The following is a 14,294-nucleotide window of genomic DNA, read 5'->3' on the forward strand; positions in this document are numbered from 1 at the left end:
AAAATCAGCTGTCAGTTTGGCAGTCCTTTGATGGTAACAACTCTTCTCTTTTCTGGCTTCTTTTTGTCTTTGGTATTCTACAGTTTCACCATGTTATGTCTAGGTACGTATCCATCCATTCCTTCTTACCTTGTTTGGGATTCATTGGTTTTCTTGTGTCATAGAATTTGTTCTTTCCTTCTTTCCAGAAATAATGAATAATTATTTTCCTGTTTGAATAATTTCTGTCTGAATAATTTCTTTTCCCTTTCTACTTTCTTCTTAAACTCCAAGTGGAAGTTTTGAGACTCTTCCTCTTCCCAAAAATAAGCTTCTTACAGTCACTTCGTCTTTATCAAAAACCATAGTATAAATATATTCTGTGCAGGAGTTTCTGGACTTGCCCTTATAATCCACCTGGACGATGATCTTCCTGAATTGTCCTCTGTTGTGAAAAGACAATTGCTTAGAGTTTTAAAAAAATACAATAGCACAATATAAGGTTTTACATTGATGAATTCATTGGTGGTACTCATGGCAACCTGATTCTTAGCAATATGGCCAAGGTCTCAATTATCCATAATATAATTGAAACTTGAAATGATCCAGCCTTGTTGGTCATAGAAAATGAAAGAATGTTCCATGATGGAAAAGGAGTGAGTAGTGTCACCAGTCAATGCTGTCTGCAGATTTTTTATGTAATTACTGGGAATTTGAGCCATCACATATTGATAAGGAGTTTCTAGGACTGCCAATGTATGGTATGAGTATGAAGTTAATTTTTAAAAGGGATTTACAATTCACATTTATCATTTGACTTTAAAAAGCCTCCTTTTCACTCCTTAATAAAGAGACACGATGACTAATCTGCTAGTCATAGGCCTGTGAAGTCATAAAAAATAAGGAAATGGATAAGCTGATTCATAGCTAGTGAAAGTCCCCATCTGGAAATATTTGAAAGATTGTTTATTAGAGTAAATATTCAAATGCCTCTGCTTTGGTGTATTTCTTAACATTTGGAAGGAACATATCCTGAATGAGAACCCGTAGGTAAGTATGTGGGAATAGCATTCAGTATGGCTGCATCCATTTTTGCCAGATCACCCTGTAAAATGAGTGAAACCTGCTATTGCCAGAGATCTCAGTTTTGCCAAGAACTTGCAATAGCAGGAAGCATGGGCAAGCTGTGAACCCTCAGTATATTAAAAAACAGTGGCATAATGCAGTTACTTTTGCCTTAGTAATCTTGAGCAAGAAAAACTAATCAGCAGTTTTAAGCAGGCTGGACAGGATGGGAGGAGAGTGAGGGTGCCATTTGTTTACATGGAACAGCTTGAAAATAAAATAATCCTGGAATATATACAGAATACCATTCCAGCTGATATTTGTTGCCTGCCTACTCTGTGCAACTCAGTTCCAGTTCTCATAGCACTTGCATTGGTCACAGAAAGGATCAAGAGTAATTACAAGGGCAGCCTTGGAAAACAACAAACAAGTAAAACTCTTAAGTTTAACACAACATTTACTGAGAGCTTATATGTTGCATGCACTGACTGTGCTCTGCATTAGGAATAAAGAAGAAAAAGGCATGGCTCCACCCTCATGTAATCATATGAACTAATGCAGTCATATAAATCAATTTAAGACATGCTATTCCACATTTCCTGTCACATTGCGAGTTGACTGTACCTTGGCGTGTGAGCCAGATTTGCCACACCCTGATTAAAAAAAAAAAAAAATGAGGCTGCTCTTTCCCCTAAGCGGCCTGAGGTGACCTCTGAAAATGGTTCACTATTCGCTTGACCCAGAAAACCCTACGAAATCATGTAAATCAAGAGGTTCAAATCTTCGTGTTCACTTTAAGAACACACGTGAAACTGCCCAGGCCATTAAGGGTATGCATATCCAAAAAGCCACCAAGTATCTGAAAGACGTCACTTTACAGAAGCAGTGTGTGCCATTCCGTCGCTACAATGGTGGAGTTGGTAGGTGTGCCCAGGACAAACAGTGGGGCTGGACACAGGGTCGGTGGCCCAAGAAGAGTGCTGAATTTTTACTGCACATGCTTAAAAATGCAGAGAGTAATGCTGAACTTAAGGGTTTAGATGTTGATTCTCTGGTCATTGAGCACATCCAGGTGAACAAAGCCCCCAAGATGCGGCGTAGAACGTACAGGGCTCATGGTCAGATTAACCCATACATGAGCTCTCCCTGCCACATTGAGATGATCCTTACTGAAAAAGAGCAGATTGTTCCTAAACCAGAAGAGGAGGATGCACAAAAGAAAAAGATATCCCAGATGAAACTGAAGAAACAAAAACTTATGACCCAGGAGTAAATTCTGCAGAATAAATGCAAATAAAAAAAAATGAGGCAGACGTTGCTTTTGACAGAGAAAGCTCCTTTGTGAGGTCCTGGTTCTTGGGAAAAGGTGTGCCTCACACCTGATTCAGTTCTCAGAGACAGGGAGAGGAAGCTGGAAATGCTTTTCCAGGGAGACTGTACTGATGAGGCAGCAATCAGTCATCAATCCCCAAGAAACAAAGAGCCTTTGATTTCAGTGTCAGCTGCAAGGCCATACTTGCTGGTGCTTCAACTTACGCTGCCCAGACTACCAGATAAAGTTCATTGCCACTCTCTTCCTCGCCAACAGTAAGCAAAAGCAGGAACTTCTGAGAGAGAAATGCTTGCCCAGAAGCAGGGGAGAAGTTGGAAGAAGGTTATATGGTTTTTGTTCTTTGTTGTTGTTGTTGTTGTTTTTCTTTACTAAGGAATGACAAAGCAGTATGCTCCATGTTCCATAAAATCTTCAAAAACGGAGCTTCTAAGGAGGGAATAGAGAACCGACCAATTAGCATTCCAATTAAATGAAAGTATAAGTACAGACTTTCTTATTCATAAAATCTTTTGTTTTCTCATTTCCTGGCTTAAAAATGTTTTTCAGATTGCTGTCCATATAAATGAAGAACACGTTGAAACCTTTCACAAAGATCTCGCTTTTACACTGGACACATTGGCTTCACCAAGTTTACCCAAGATAGATGATGACCTAAAAGGTATGTTCATTTTCTCTATCTGGCATTTTCTGCCAAAGCTGTTGTTCTTTCTATTTTTCATTGCTTATTCTTTCTTTTTGGTATCTATAAAGATGATGTGACAAGTATGTAGGACATTATGGCAGGAAGTACTAATATGGTTTATTTGAGGTCAGTGCATGGCAAGAACTGGATGTGACATACAGGGCAGCGCTGGGGGTGTAGTTCATTAAAAATACTGAATATAATAGTCTCCCCCTTATCCATGGGGTATAAGTCCCAAGATCCCCACTGGATGGCTAAAATTGTGAATAGTACTGAACATTTTTATATACTATGTTTTTTCCTGTACCTACATACCTATGAAAATTTAACTTATAAATTAGGCACAGTAAGAGATTAACAATAATAATAATAAAATAGAATAATTATAACACTATACTGTAATACAAGTTATGTGAATGTGGTCTCTCAAAAATCTTACTGTACTGTACTCACCCTTGTGACGGTGTGAGATGATAAAATGCTATGTGATGAGATGAACTGAGGTGAATGATATAGGCATTGTGATGTAGCATGAGATACTATTGACCTTCTGAAGGTACATCAGAAGGAGAATCACCTGCTGCTGGATGGTGGGGTTTACTGCGGGAAATGGAAACCAAGGAAAGGGAAACCAGGGGTAAAGTCGGGGACGACATGTCCCCATGAACTGAGATTCATGGAGAAAATGGTGAGCCTACAATTCCACTTGGTCTCTCTTCTCTTTCTTAATGAGAGGATCCAAGCAAATGTAAAGTCTATTATTGCATAAATCAAGGATATGCCCGTACAAGTGGAAGGCTGGAGAGATAACATTTCAGAAAAATGATCTTATCCTAGGTAGGGGAGGAGATCTAACACTCTAGGGAAGGTAGGAAGAGCACATAAAAGATTATTGTCATGGAAAACAGTCATGAATAGAATATTTGAATCAGAAAGAGAGGGACAGCTTTGGAAAGTTCTCAGCCTTTTAGAGACTTAGCTTCAGGAAACTAAAATAAATCCACAAGTCTACTCTGACTCGTTATGCTCCTCGCTAAGTTTGGAGCAGCTTCCAACATTTTATCCTTTGCACTTTCAAATGTTGTGAAATATTTCCGAGAAAGCCTTTTGGGTGAAGGTTTTTTTTTTAGCAGGCATCATTTCCTCTGGGACTTCTCCATCTTTCAGGCACAATCACTTTCTCCATTTATGATGGTATGTTTGCCTTCACCCATCCCCTCTGGCTACATATACATCCACAGTGTCAACTTTCTCACCATCAGCTCTCTCTTCTGAAATTCCATTAACAGTTGATTCAATTTTACTTCCCTGCTGTCAGTTATGGTTTCTTTACTACACTCTAATTTTTCTTGGCCAATTCTCCCAAGGATCCATTTTTTCAAAACATCATGGGAGATAAGGAGGCAAGACAACTACACACTTTGCAATGTGTGAGTGAAATTAATACTTATTTAATTATACCCACTTGACATATCATGGTAACTGAAATTGGAACTGTGTTGTTGGGGAACTGGTGTTAATCACCTAAATCTTGGTAACCAAATTTTGTGCATATTGGAAATGTGCAAAGTGAGGACTTCCTACATATTCAAAGGGTTTACCTTATAACTGCCCATGTGCTACTTGGCCCAGTTTTAATTTTTGTATGTTTACGAAATTTGCTTTAAGGATAATTCAAAATTGAGGATATTTTTCCCGACTTGTTGGAATGGTTTTCTTACTAATTCATTTTAAGGAGGTCTTACTGGTTTTGTTATTCTTTACCTTTATCTTGGTGAACTGTATTGCATGATTCCCTGCATTAAATTAAATGCTGTTTGACCTTAATGAGTATCTATAAAATTTTGGTTTCCCATGAAAATGAGGTGTAGAATTAGAGTCTAAACAAAGAGTTATTATTCCCACAACATCATCATAAAAAGAAAAACTGAAATATTCTGCTTCCCATTTGCTAATTGAGGCTGTAGGTATTTAACTTTTTAGCAGTTATATAGGTACACTCATTTAGAATGGCACAAATATCTTATTAGAAAGAAAACAATAGGCCCAGTCCAAAACCCTTGGGAAGCAGCAAAAGTGGTCATAAGAGGGAAATATATAGTAATACAGCCCTACCGCAAGAAGCAAGACTTCTTTGAAACTTCACATACACAACCTAAACTTACACCTAAAGGAACTAGAAAAGGAACAGCAAATAAAGCCTAAAGCCAGCAGAAAAAGGGAAATACTAAAGATTTGAGCAGAAATAAATGATACAGAAATAAACAAACAAACAAAAAAACACAATAGAATAGATCAATGAAACCAGGAGCTGGTTCTTTGGAAGAATTAGTAAAACTGATAAACCCCTTATAAAACTGATAAGCCAGTCTTATCAAAAAGAAAAGGAGAAAGGACCTAAATAAATAAAATCATGAATGAAAGAGGAGAGATCATAACCAATACCACAGAAATACAAAGAATTATGAGAATATTATGAAAAATTATGTGTCAACAAATTGGGCAATCTCTAAGAAATGGACAAATTCCTAGAAACATATAAACTACCAAAACTGAAACAGAAAGAAATAGAAAATTTGAAAAGACCCATAACCAGCAAAGAAACTGAAGCAGTAATCAAAAATTTCCCAACAAACAAAAGTCCAGGACTAAATGGCTTCCCAGGGGAATTCTACCAAACATTTAAAGAAGAGCTAATACCTATTCTTCTCAAACTGTTCCAAAAAATAGAAATGGAAGGAAAACTTCCAAACTCATTCTACAAGGCTAGGATTACCTTGATTCCAAAACCAGATGAAGACCCCACTAAACAGGAGAATTATATGCCAATATCCCTGATAAACATGGATGCAAAAATTCTCAACAAGATACTGGCAAATCAAATCCAACAGTACATTAAAAGAATTATTCACCACAGTCAAGTGGAATTTATTCCTGGGCGGCAAGGGTGGTTTAATATTTGCAAATCAATCAACGTGATATACCATATTAATCAAAGAAAAGATAAGAACCATATATGATCCTCTCAATAGATTACAGAAAAAGCATATGACAAAGTGCAGCATCCATTCTTGATAAAAACCCTCAACAAAGTAGGGATAGAGGGAGCATACCTCAACATCATAAAGGCCATATACAAAAGACCCACAGCTATTATCATCCTCAACAGGGAGAAACTAAGAGCTTTTCCTTTACAATCAAGAGCAAGACAGGGATGTTGTCTCTCATCATTGTTATTTAGCATAGTACTGGAAGTCCTAGCTTCACCTATCAGACAACAAAAAGAAATAAAAGCCATCCAAATCGTTAAGGAAGAAGTCAAAATTTCACTATTCACAGATGACATGATACTCTATGTAGAAAACTGAAAGACTTAACCAAAAAATTGCTAGAACTGATACGTAAGTTCAACAGTCACAGGATACAAAATCAACGTAATGAAATCTGTTCCATTTCTATACACCAATAATGAAGCAGCAGAAAGAGAAATCAAAGAGTCGATCCCATTTACAATTGCACCAAAAACCATAAGATACCTAGGAATAACCTAACCAAAGAGGTAAAAGGACTGTACTCTAAAAACTATAGAACACTCATGAAAGAGAACACTCATGAAAGAAATTGAAGATGACACAAAGAAATAGAAATACTTCCATGCTTGTGGATTAGGAGACCAAATATTGTTAGAATGTCTATACTACCCAAAGCAATGTACACATTTAATGCAATCCCTATCAAAATACCACCAGCATTTTTCACAGAGCTAAAACAAATAATCCTTAAATTGTATGGAACCACCAAAGACCCCAAATAGCCAAAGCAACCATGAAAAAGAAAAGCAAAGCTGGAAGCATCAGAATTCTGGACTTCAAGCTTTATTACAAAGCTTTAGTGATCAAGACAGTATGGTACTGGCACAAAAACAGACATATAGATCAGTGGAACAGAATAGAAAACCCGGAAATAGAGCCACAACTCAATGGTCAACTAATCTTTGACAAAGCAGGAAAGAATTATCAATGGAAAAAACACGGTCTTTTCAGCAAATGGTGTTAGAAAAACTGAACAGCCACATGCAAAGAAATGAAACTGGGCCACTTTTTTACACCATACACAAAAACAAATTCAAAATGGATTAAAGACCTAAATGTGATATAGGAAACCATCAAAATCTTAGAGGAGAACACAGGCAGCAACTTCTTTGACCTCACCTGTAGCAACTTCTTACTAGACACATCACAGGAAGCAAGGGAAACAAAAGCAAAAATAAACTATTGGGACTCCATCAAGAAAGAGAGCTTCTGCACAGGAAAGAAAATAATTAACAAAACAAAAAGGCAACCTACAGAATGGGAGAAGATATTTGCAAATGACATATCTGATAAAGGGTTAATATCCAAAGTCTATAAAGAACTTATCAAACTCAACACCCCCAAAAAACAAATAATCTAGTTAAGAAATGGGCAGAAGACATGAACAGACATTTTTCCAAAGAAGACATCCAGATGGCTAACAGACACATGAAAAGACACTCAACATCACTCATCATCAGGGAAATACAAATCAAAACTACAGTGAGCTATCACCTCACACCAGTCAGAACGGCTAAAATTAACACACAGGGAACAACAGATGTTGATGAGGATATGAAGAAAGGGAACCCTCTTACACTGTTGGTGGGAATGCAAACTGGTGCAGCTGCTCTGGAAAACAGTATGGAGTTTCCTCAAAAAGTTAAAAATAGTACTGTCCTATGACCCAGCTGTTGCACTACTAGGTATTTTTCCAAAGGATACAAAAATACTGATTCAAAGGGGCACATACACCCCAATGTTTACAGCAGCATTATCAACAATAGCCAAATTATGGAAAGAGCCCAAATGTCCGTTGACTGATGAATGGATAAAGAAGATGTGGCGCACACGCACACACACACACACACACACTGGAATATTACTCAGCCATCAAAAAAACCCTAAATCTTACCCTTCACAATGATGTGGATAGAGCTAGAATGTATTATATGAAGCAAAATAAGTCAGACAGAGAAAGACAAATACCATAGGATTTCACTTACAAGTGGAATTTAAGAAACAAAATAGATGAACATGTGGAAGGAAGAAAAAAATAAAAGAGAGAGGCAAACCATAAGAGACTCTTAACTATAAAGAACAAACTGAGAGTTGCTGGAGGGGCGGTGAGTGGGGGGATGGGCTAAATTGGTGATGGGTAGTAAGGAAGGCACTTGTGGTGGGCACTGGGTGTTAAATGTAAGTGATGAATCACGAAATTCTGTTCCTGAAAGCAGTATTATATTGTATATTAACTAGTTAGAATTTAAGTAAGTCAGTCTGGAAGTTCCTGATCAGCATTTGTAGGGTAACCTCCTTGATAAGACCTCTGCCTTCCCCTAAAGGAAAGTAACCTTGCCTGAAATAATCCATTCTTTTAACACCCTTGTCCTGCCTTCTTTGTTCTTATAAAATCCTCCATTTTGTGCAGTCCCTCAGAGCTCCTTTCTTGCTAGATGGGCTGCTGCTCCATTCATGAATCACTGAATAAAGCCAATTAGATCTTCAAATAGTTGAAATTTTTTTTTAATTTTTTATTGTTATGTTAATCACCGTATATTACATCATTAGTTTTTGATGCAGTGTTCCATGATTCATTGTTTGTTCATAACACCCAGTGCACCATGCAAAACGTGCCCTCCTCAATACCCCAAATAGTTGAAATTTTTTAACAATTCAACTAACATTGTCACCTACTCTCATTTTTATTATTGGTTTTACATAAAAATTGGAAAATTTTTAAGCAAAACATATATTTATGCCTCATAAAGGTCAAGTGTTCTTAGAGGTCTAAAGAAACACACAGAATATCCAACCAAGAGTGCTAAGATTCCTCCACAAAGGGATTATCTAATTTTGACCAACTAAGCTGTTCTATGTAACTTCCATGTCAGAACCACCACATTCCATATGACATGTTTTATTTTTTTTTTTATATATGTATCTTTTCAATTTTCTTCCATTGGTAGATCTACCAAGTTGCTTGCTGACATTTCACTTAGAGCGTCTGGCCTAATACAACAAGCGGGGACAATCTCTTCAAAAATAGGTATTTTTGCCTATAAAGACCATTTTTCATGTCTAAACTTGATTCAGTCATTTAGTCAGTTTTCACTTGGATTTAAACAAATAAGATTTCATTTACTGTATTGGTTAAGTTATATTAGGTTTTCAGTGCTTTATAGCTTTTACTTAATGACATAACAAATCAAACTGTATGCTTCAAAAAAGTTGTGGCTCTCAATATAATAATTAATCTTTGCAAAAAATACATATTTTAAACATTGTTGAGGCCAGAAAAATCCACTCCTATTTTATAGTGTTATAATGCTCATATTCTATGAATTGGCCTTTTGCCAAGAGTTCCCTTTCAATCTTTTCCCTAATGTTCTCTCAATAGTACAATACTTCATTATTATCACATTTCTGCTTTTCCTTACTCATATATATTTCCTTTATTTATGTATTTTTAAAGAATATCTCTTCACTTGCAAAACTCCTTTCTACATTTTTCCTCTCTAGAAATTGCTGGATACTCTCCTCCGTAGAAGGATTTTCCTAGTTCTTTTCCTTTTAACACAATTTAACAATTGAATGCCATTGACTCACCTCTTTACTGAAATCCCACAAATAATTAGAATATTTTTAAATAAATGTCTTTAAGTAGACTATAAAATCATTTGTAAATGTACAAAGTCCCTTTGTAAAACTAATATATAAAAATCAGGGTCGACCTAAATCTCTATTGTTGAGTGAGTTTGTAATGCAAATGTGCACATTACTGTTAAAGATGCCTATATCTGAAATCTTACAAACAATGACTCCATTGACGCTCTGTCTATGCTTGGCAGGCTATCTGGATTATAGCCACAGCCAGTTTCTATACTTCACCTTCACTGTTACCTGTTGTATTTATTTGAGCTCTTTGAGCTGAGGTTACTAAAAGGAATGGATTTATCAGCTTTTTATTCCTGATGATAAAAGAGAAGAGTTTATATTCTCAAAATAAATGGAGACATTTATATATGCCATTTTTTACTCAAAAAATATTTAGCACCTTCTATTCCCTAGAACATCAGTTGTGCACAGGAATAGAACAGTGAACATGCTAGCCAAGGTCCTTGACTTCTGAAATGTATAATCTTTTAAAGTTAGTATCCTAATATCCTTCCTTTGATTTTACATTGATCTTCTGTCCACCCTTCGCAAGTTGAAGTTATAGGGCATATGCCTAGTTTTGAAAATTAAACAAAATAAATTTTCTTAGAATTTCATAATACCCCTTGAGATAATCAGGGTAGAGTTGCCAGATAAAATATGGAATGCCTTGTTAAACTTAAATTTCAGATAAGCAGTGAATAATTTTTTTGCGATTTTATTCATTTGTGAGAGAGAGAGACACACAGAGAAAGCACAAGTAGGGTGAGAGGCAGAGTGAGATGCAGACTCCCTGCTGAGCTGGGAGCCAGACGTGGGGCTCAATCCCAGGACCTAGAGATCATAACCTGAGCAGAAGGCAAACGCTTAACCATCTGAGCCACCCAGGAGCCCCTAAACAGTGAATAATTTTTAGTATAAATGTGTCCCATGCAATTTTAGTTATGGCATATTAGACATACTTAAATATGGCAAACTAAATTAGAGAAACTGGACATGGCCAAAGCAGTGAGAATGACATTCACCACCAGGTGATTCACTTCAATGGCAACAATTTGCCCAGTGAATCCCTCACAACCTCTACCACTCCCATCCCCACCTATTACACAGTATCCCTACAGAATCAGATTAAAATACTTCAAATCAACTAGTTATCTTGATCAATCTTTAGCATATGTGCTTACTTAGGTGATATTTTGTATACAAATAGACATCATAACACAGCACCTCTCTACTACCCATACTTAAAAATATTTCTAACTGCTCAAGCAGTCAAGGTTACTTCCATCATATTCTGCATAAAGAACAACCAGAAGGAAATGCAGTAATAAAGTATGATTCAATTTAAGTGATTGGATTACCATGTATATATCTGGGGCTTACAAGTATTTAAGAATATTAATTTTGAAATAGCAGATCAATAGCTTTTATTTTGATTCCGGGACCTCTATCTTTTGCCCGCATTATAGGAGATAACAACAACAACAAAAAAGCAGAATACATGATTGTCTTCTTTCAAAGTGAACTAATAGTCTTACTAAATTGACACTCCTTGTACACTTGTTAAACTGACAGGATTTGGAATATCTAGAGGTCAATATGAGACCCTTTGACATAGGCTAAATTGGGTGATCCAAACACTAAATCTAGAGATGGGAGAGAGGTCTGTGACATGGCTAGGGAAAAACTTGATAGAAATAGTAGCCTTTTAGATATTGCCTGGGTGTCAAAATCTTTTTTCTTTTTAATATTTTATTTATTTATTTGGGGGGCAGGGGGAGGGGCAGAGGGAGAGGGACAGGGACAGGCAGACTTTGCACTGAGACAAGCGGTGTTTAGAAATGCCACTGATTTCTGTGCATTGATTTTATATCCTGCCACTTTACTGAATTCCTGTATGAGTTCTAGCGGTTTTGGGGTGGAATCTTTTAGGCTTTCCACATAAAGTATCATATCACTTGCAAAGAGTGAGAGTTTCACATCTTCTTTGCCGATTCAGATGCCATTTATTTCTTTTTGTTGTCTGATTGCTGAGGCTAGGACTTCTAATACTATGTTGAATAGCAGTGGTGATAGTGGACATCCCTGCCGTGTTCCTGACCATAGGGGAAAAGCTCTCAGTTTTTCCCCGTTGAGTATGATATTCGCTGTGGGTTTTTCATAGATGGCTTTTATGATATTGAGGTATGTACCCTCTATCCCTATACTCTGAAGAGTTTTAATCAAGAAAGGATGCTTAACTTTATCAAATGCTTTTTCTGCATCTATTGAGAGGATCATATGTTTCTTGCTCTTTCTTTTATTAATGTATTGTATCACATTGATTGATTTGTGGATGTTGAACCAACCTTGCAGCCCAGGGATAAATCCCACTTGGTCGTGGTGAATAATCCTTTTAATGTACTGTTGGATCCTATTGGCTAGTATTTTGGTGAGAATTTTTGCATCCATGTTCATCAGGGATATTGGTCTGTAATTCTCCTTTTTGATGGGGTCTTTGTCTGGTTTGGGGATCAAGGTAATGGTGGCCTCATAAAATGAGTTTGGAAGTTCTTCTTCCATTTCTATTTTTTGGAACAGTTTTAGAAGAATAGGTATTAATTCTTCTTGAAATGGTTGGTAGAGTTCCCCTGGGAAGCCATCTGGCCCCGGGCTCTTGTTTGTTGGGAGATTTTTGATTACTGCTTCAATTTCCTTACTGGTTACGGGTGTGTTCCGGTTTTCTATTTCTTCCTGGTTCAGTTTTGGTAGTTGATACATCTCTAGGAATGCATCCATTTCTTCCAGATTATCTAATTTGCTGGCATAGAGTTGCTCATAATATGTTCTTATAATTGTTTGTATTTCTTTGGTGTTGGTTGTGATCGCTCCTCTTCCATTCATGATTTTACTTATTTGGGTCCTTTCTCTTTTCTTTTTGATAAGTCTGTCCAGGGGTTTATCAATATTATTAATTCTTTCAAAGAACCAGCTCCTAGTTTTGTTGATCTGTTCTACTGTCCTTTTGGTTTCTATTTCATTGATTTCTGCTCTGATCTTTATGATTTCTCTTCTCCTGCTGGGTTTAGGCTTTATTTGCTGTTCTTTCTCCAGCTCCTTTAGGTGTAGGGTTAGGTTGTGTATTTGAGACCTTTCTTGTTTCTTGAGAAAGGCTTGTATTGCTATATACTTTCCTCTTAGGACCGCCTTTGCTGCATCCCCAAGATTTTGAACAGTTGTGTTTTCATTTTCATTGGTTTCCATGAATTTTTTCAATTCTTCTTTAATTTCCTGGTTGACCCATTCATTCTTTAGTAGGATGCTCTTTAGCCTCCATGTATTTGAGTTCTTTCCAGCTCTCCTCTCATGATTGAGTTCTACTTTCAAAGCTTTGTGATCCAAAAATATGCAGGGAATGATCCCAATCTTTTGGTACCGGTTGAGACCTGACTTGTGACCTAGGCTGTGATCTATTCTGGAGAATGTTCCATGGGCACTAGAGAAGAATTTGTATTCTGTTGCTTTGGGATGGAATGTTCTGAATAGATCTGTGAAGTCCATCTGGTCCAGTGTGTCATTTATAGCCTCTATTTCCTTGTTGATCTTTTGCTTAGATGATCTGTCCATTTCAGTGAGGGGGTGTTAAAGTCCCCCATTATTATTGTATTGTTGTTGATGTGTTTCTTTGATTTTGTTATCAATTGGCTTATATAATTGGCTGCTCCCATGTTAGGAGTATAGATATTTACAATTGTTAGATCTTCTTGTTGGATAGACCCTTTAAGTAGGATATAGTGTCCTTCCTCATCTCTTATTATAGTCTTTGGTTTAAAATCTAATTTGTCTGATATAAGGATTGCCACCCCAGCTTTCTTTTGGTGTCCATTAGCATGGTAAATGGTTTTCCACCCCCTCACTTTCAGTCTGGGGGTGTCTTTGGGTCTAAAATGAGTCTCTTGCAGACAGCATATCGACGGGTCTTGTTTTTTTATCCAGTCTGATAGCCTGTGTCCTTTGATTGGGGCATTTAGCCCATTCACATTCAGGGTAACTATTGAAAGACAAAAATTTAGTGCCATTGTATTGCCTGTAAGGTGACTGTTACTGTATATTGTCTCTGTTCCTTTCTGGTCTGTGTTACTTTTAGGTTCTCTCTTTGCTTAAAGTACCCCTTTCAATATTTCTTGTAGGGCTGGTTTGGTGTTCGCAAATTCTTTTAGTTTTTGTTTGTCCTGGGAGCTTTTTATCTCTCCGTCTATTTTTAATGACAGCCTAGCTGGATATAATATTCTTGGCTGCATATTTTTCTCATTTAGTGCTCTGAATTGTGCCAGTCCTTTCTGGCCTGCCAGGTCTCTGTGGATAGGTCTGGGGTTCTGTTACCCTTTAGCATTTTTTTAGTGTTTTGTTCTCTCATTCATCCATTCTCCTCTGGACAAATGACAAGACAGAAAAAAATCATCTCAAAAAAAAGAACAAGAGGCAGTACAGACTGCGAGGGACCTAATCAATACAGACATTAGTAAGA

General features: G+C 36.9%; 1 protein-coding gene across 7 annotated transcripts in view; it reads left to right on the forward strand.

Moving 5' to 3' along the window:
• RBM46 (RNA binding motif protein 46) overlaps positions 1-14,294 on the forward strand; it is a 216,253-nt gene that overhangs the window by 75,968 nt on the left and 125,991 nt on the right. For 6 of the 7 annotated variants that reach the window (XR_012378050.1, XM_073892390.1, XM_025874349.2 and 3 more), the window contains exons 1-2: positions 2,577-2,698; positions 2,924-3,035. Coding sequence is in view for 5 of the 7 variants with exons in the window: in XM_073892390.1 (XP_073748491.1) it covers positions 2,663-2,698; positions 2,924-3,035 (148 nt within the window). In the remaining 2 variants the exon portion in view is untranslated. Of the gene's footprint in view, positions 1-2,576; positions 2,699-2,923; positions 3,036-14,294 lie in introns of those variants that run through there. The other variant, XR_012378051.1, reaches the window with a different exon arrangement.

This window comes from Callorhinus ursinus, unplaced genomic scaffold, assembly GCF_003265705.2.
Source record: "Callorhinus ursinus isolate GAN/ISIS: 27379988/994484 unplaced genomic scaffold, GSC_fseal_2.0 scaffold4, whole genome shotgun sequence".
Classification (NCBI taxonomy): Eukaryota; Metazoa; Chordata; class Mammalia; order Carnivora; family Otariidae; genus Callorhinus; species Callorhinus ursinus.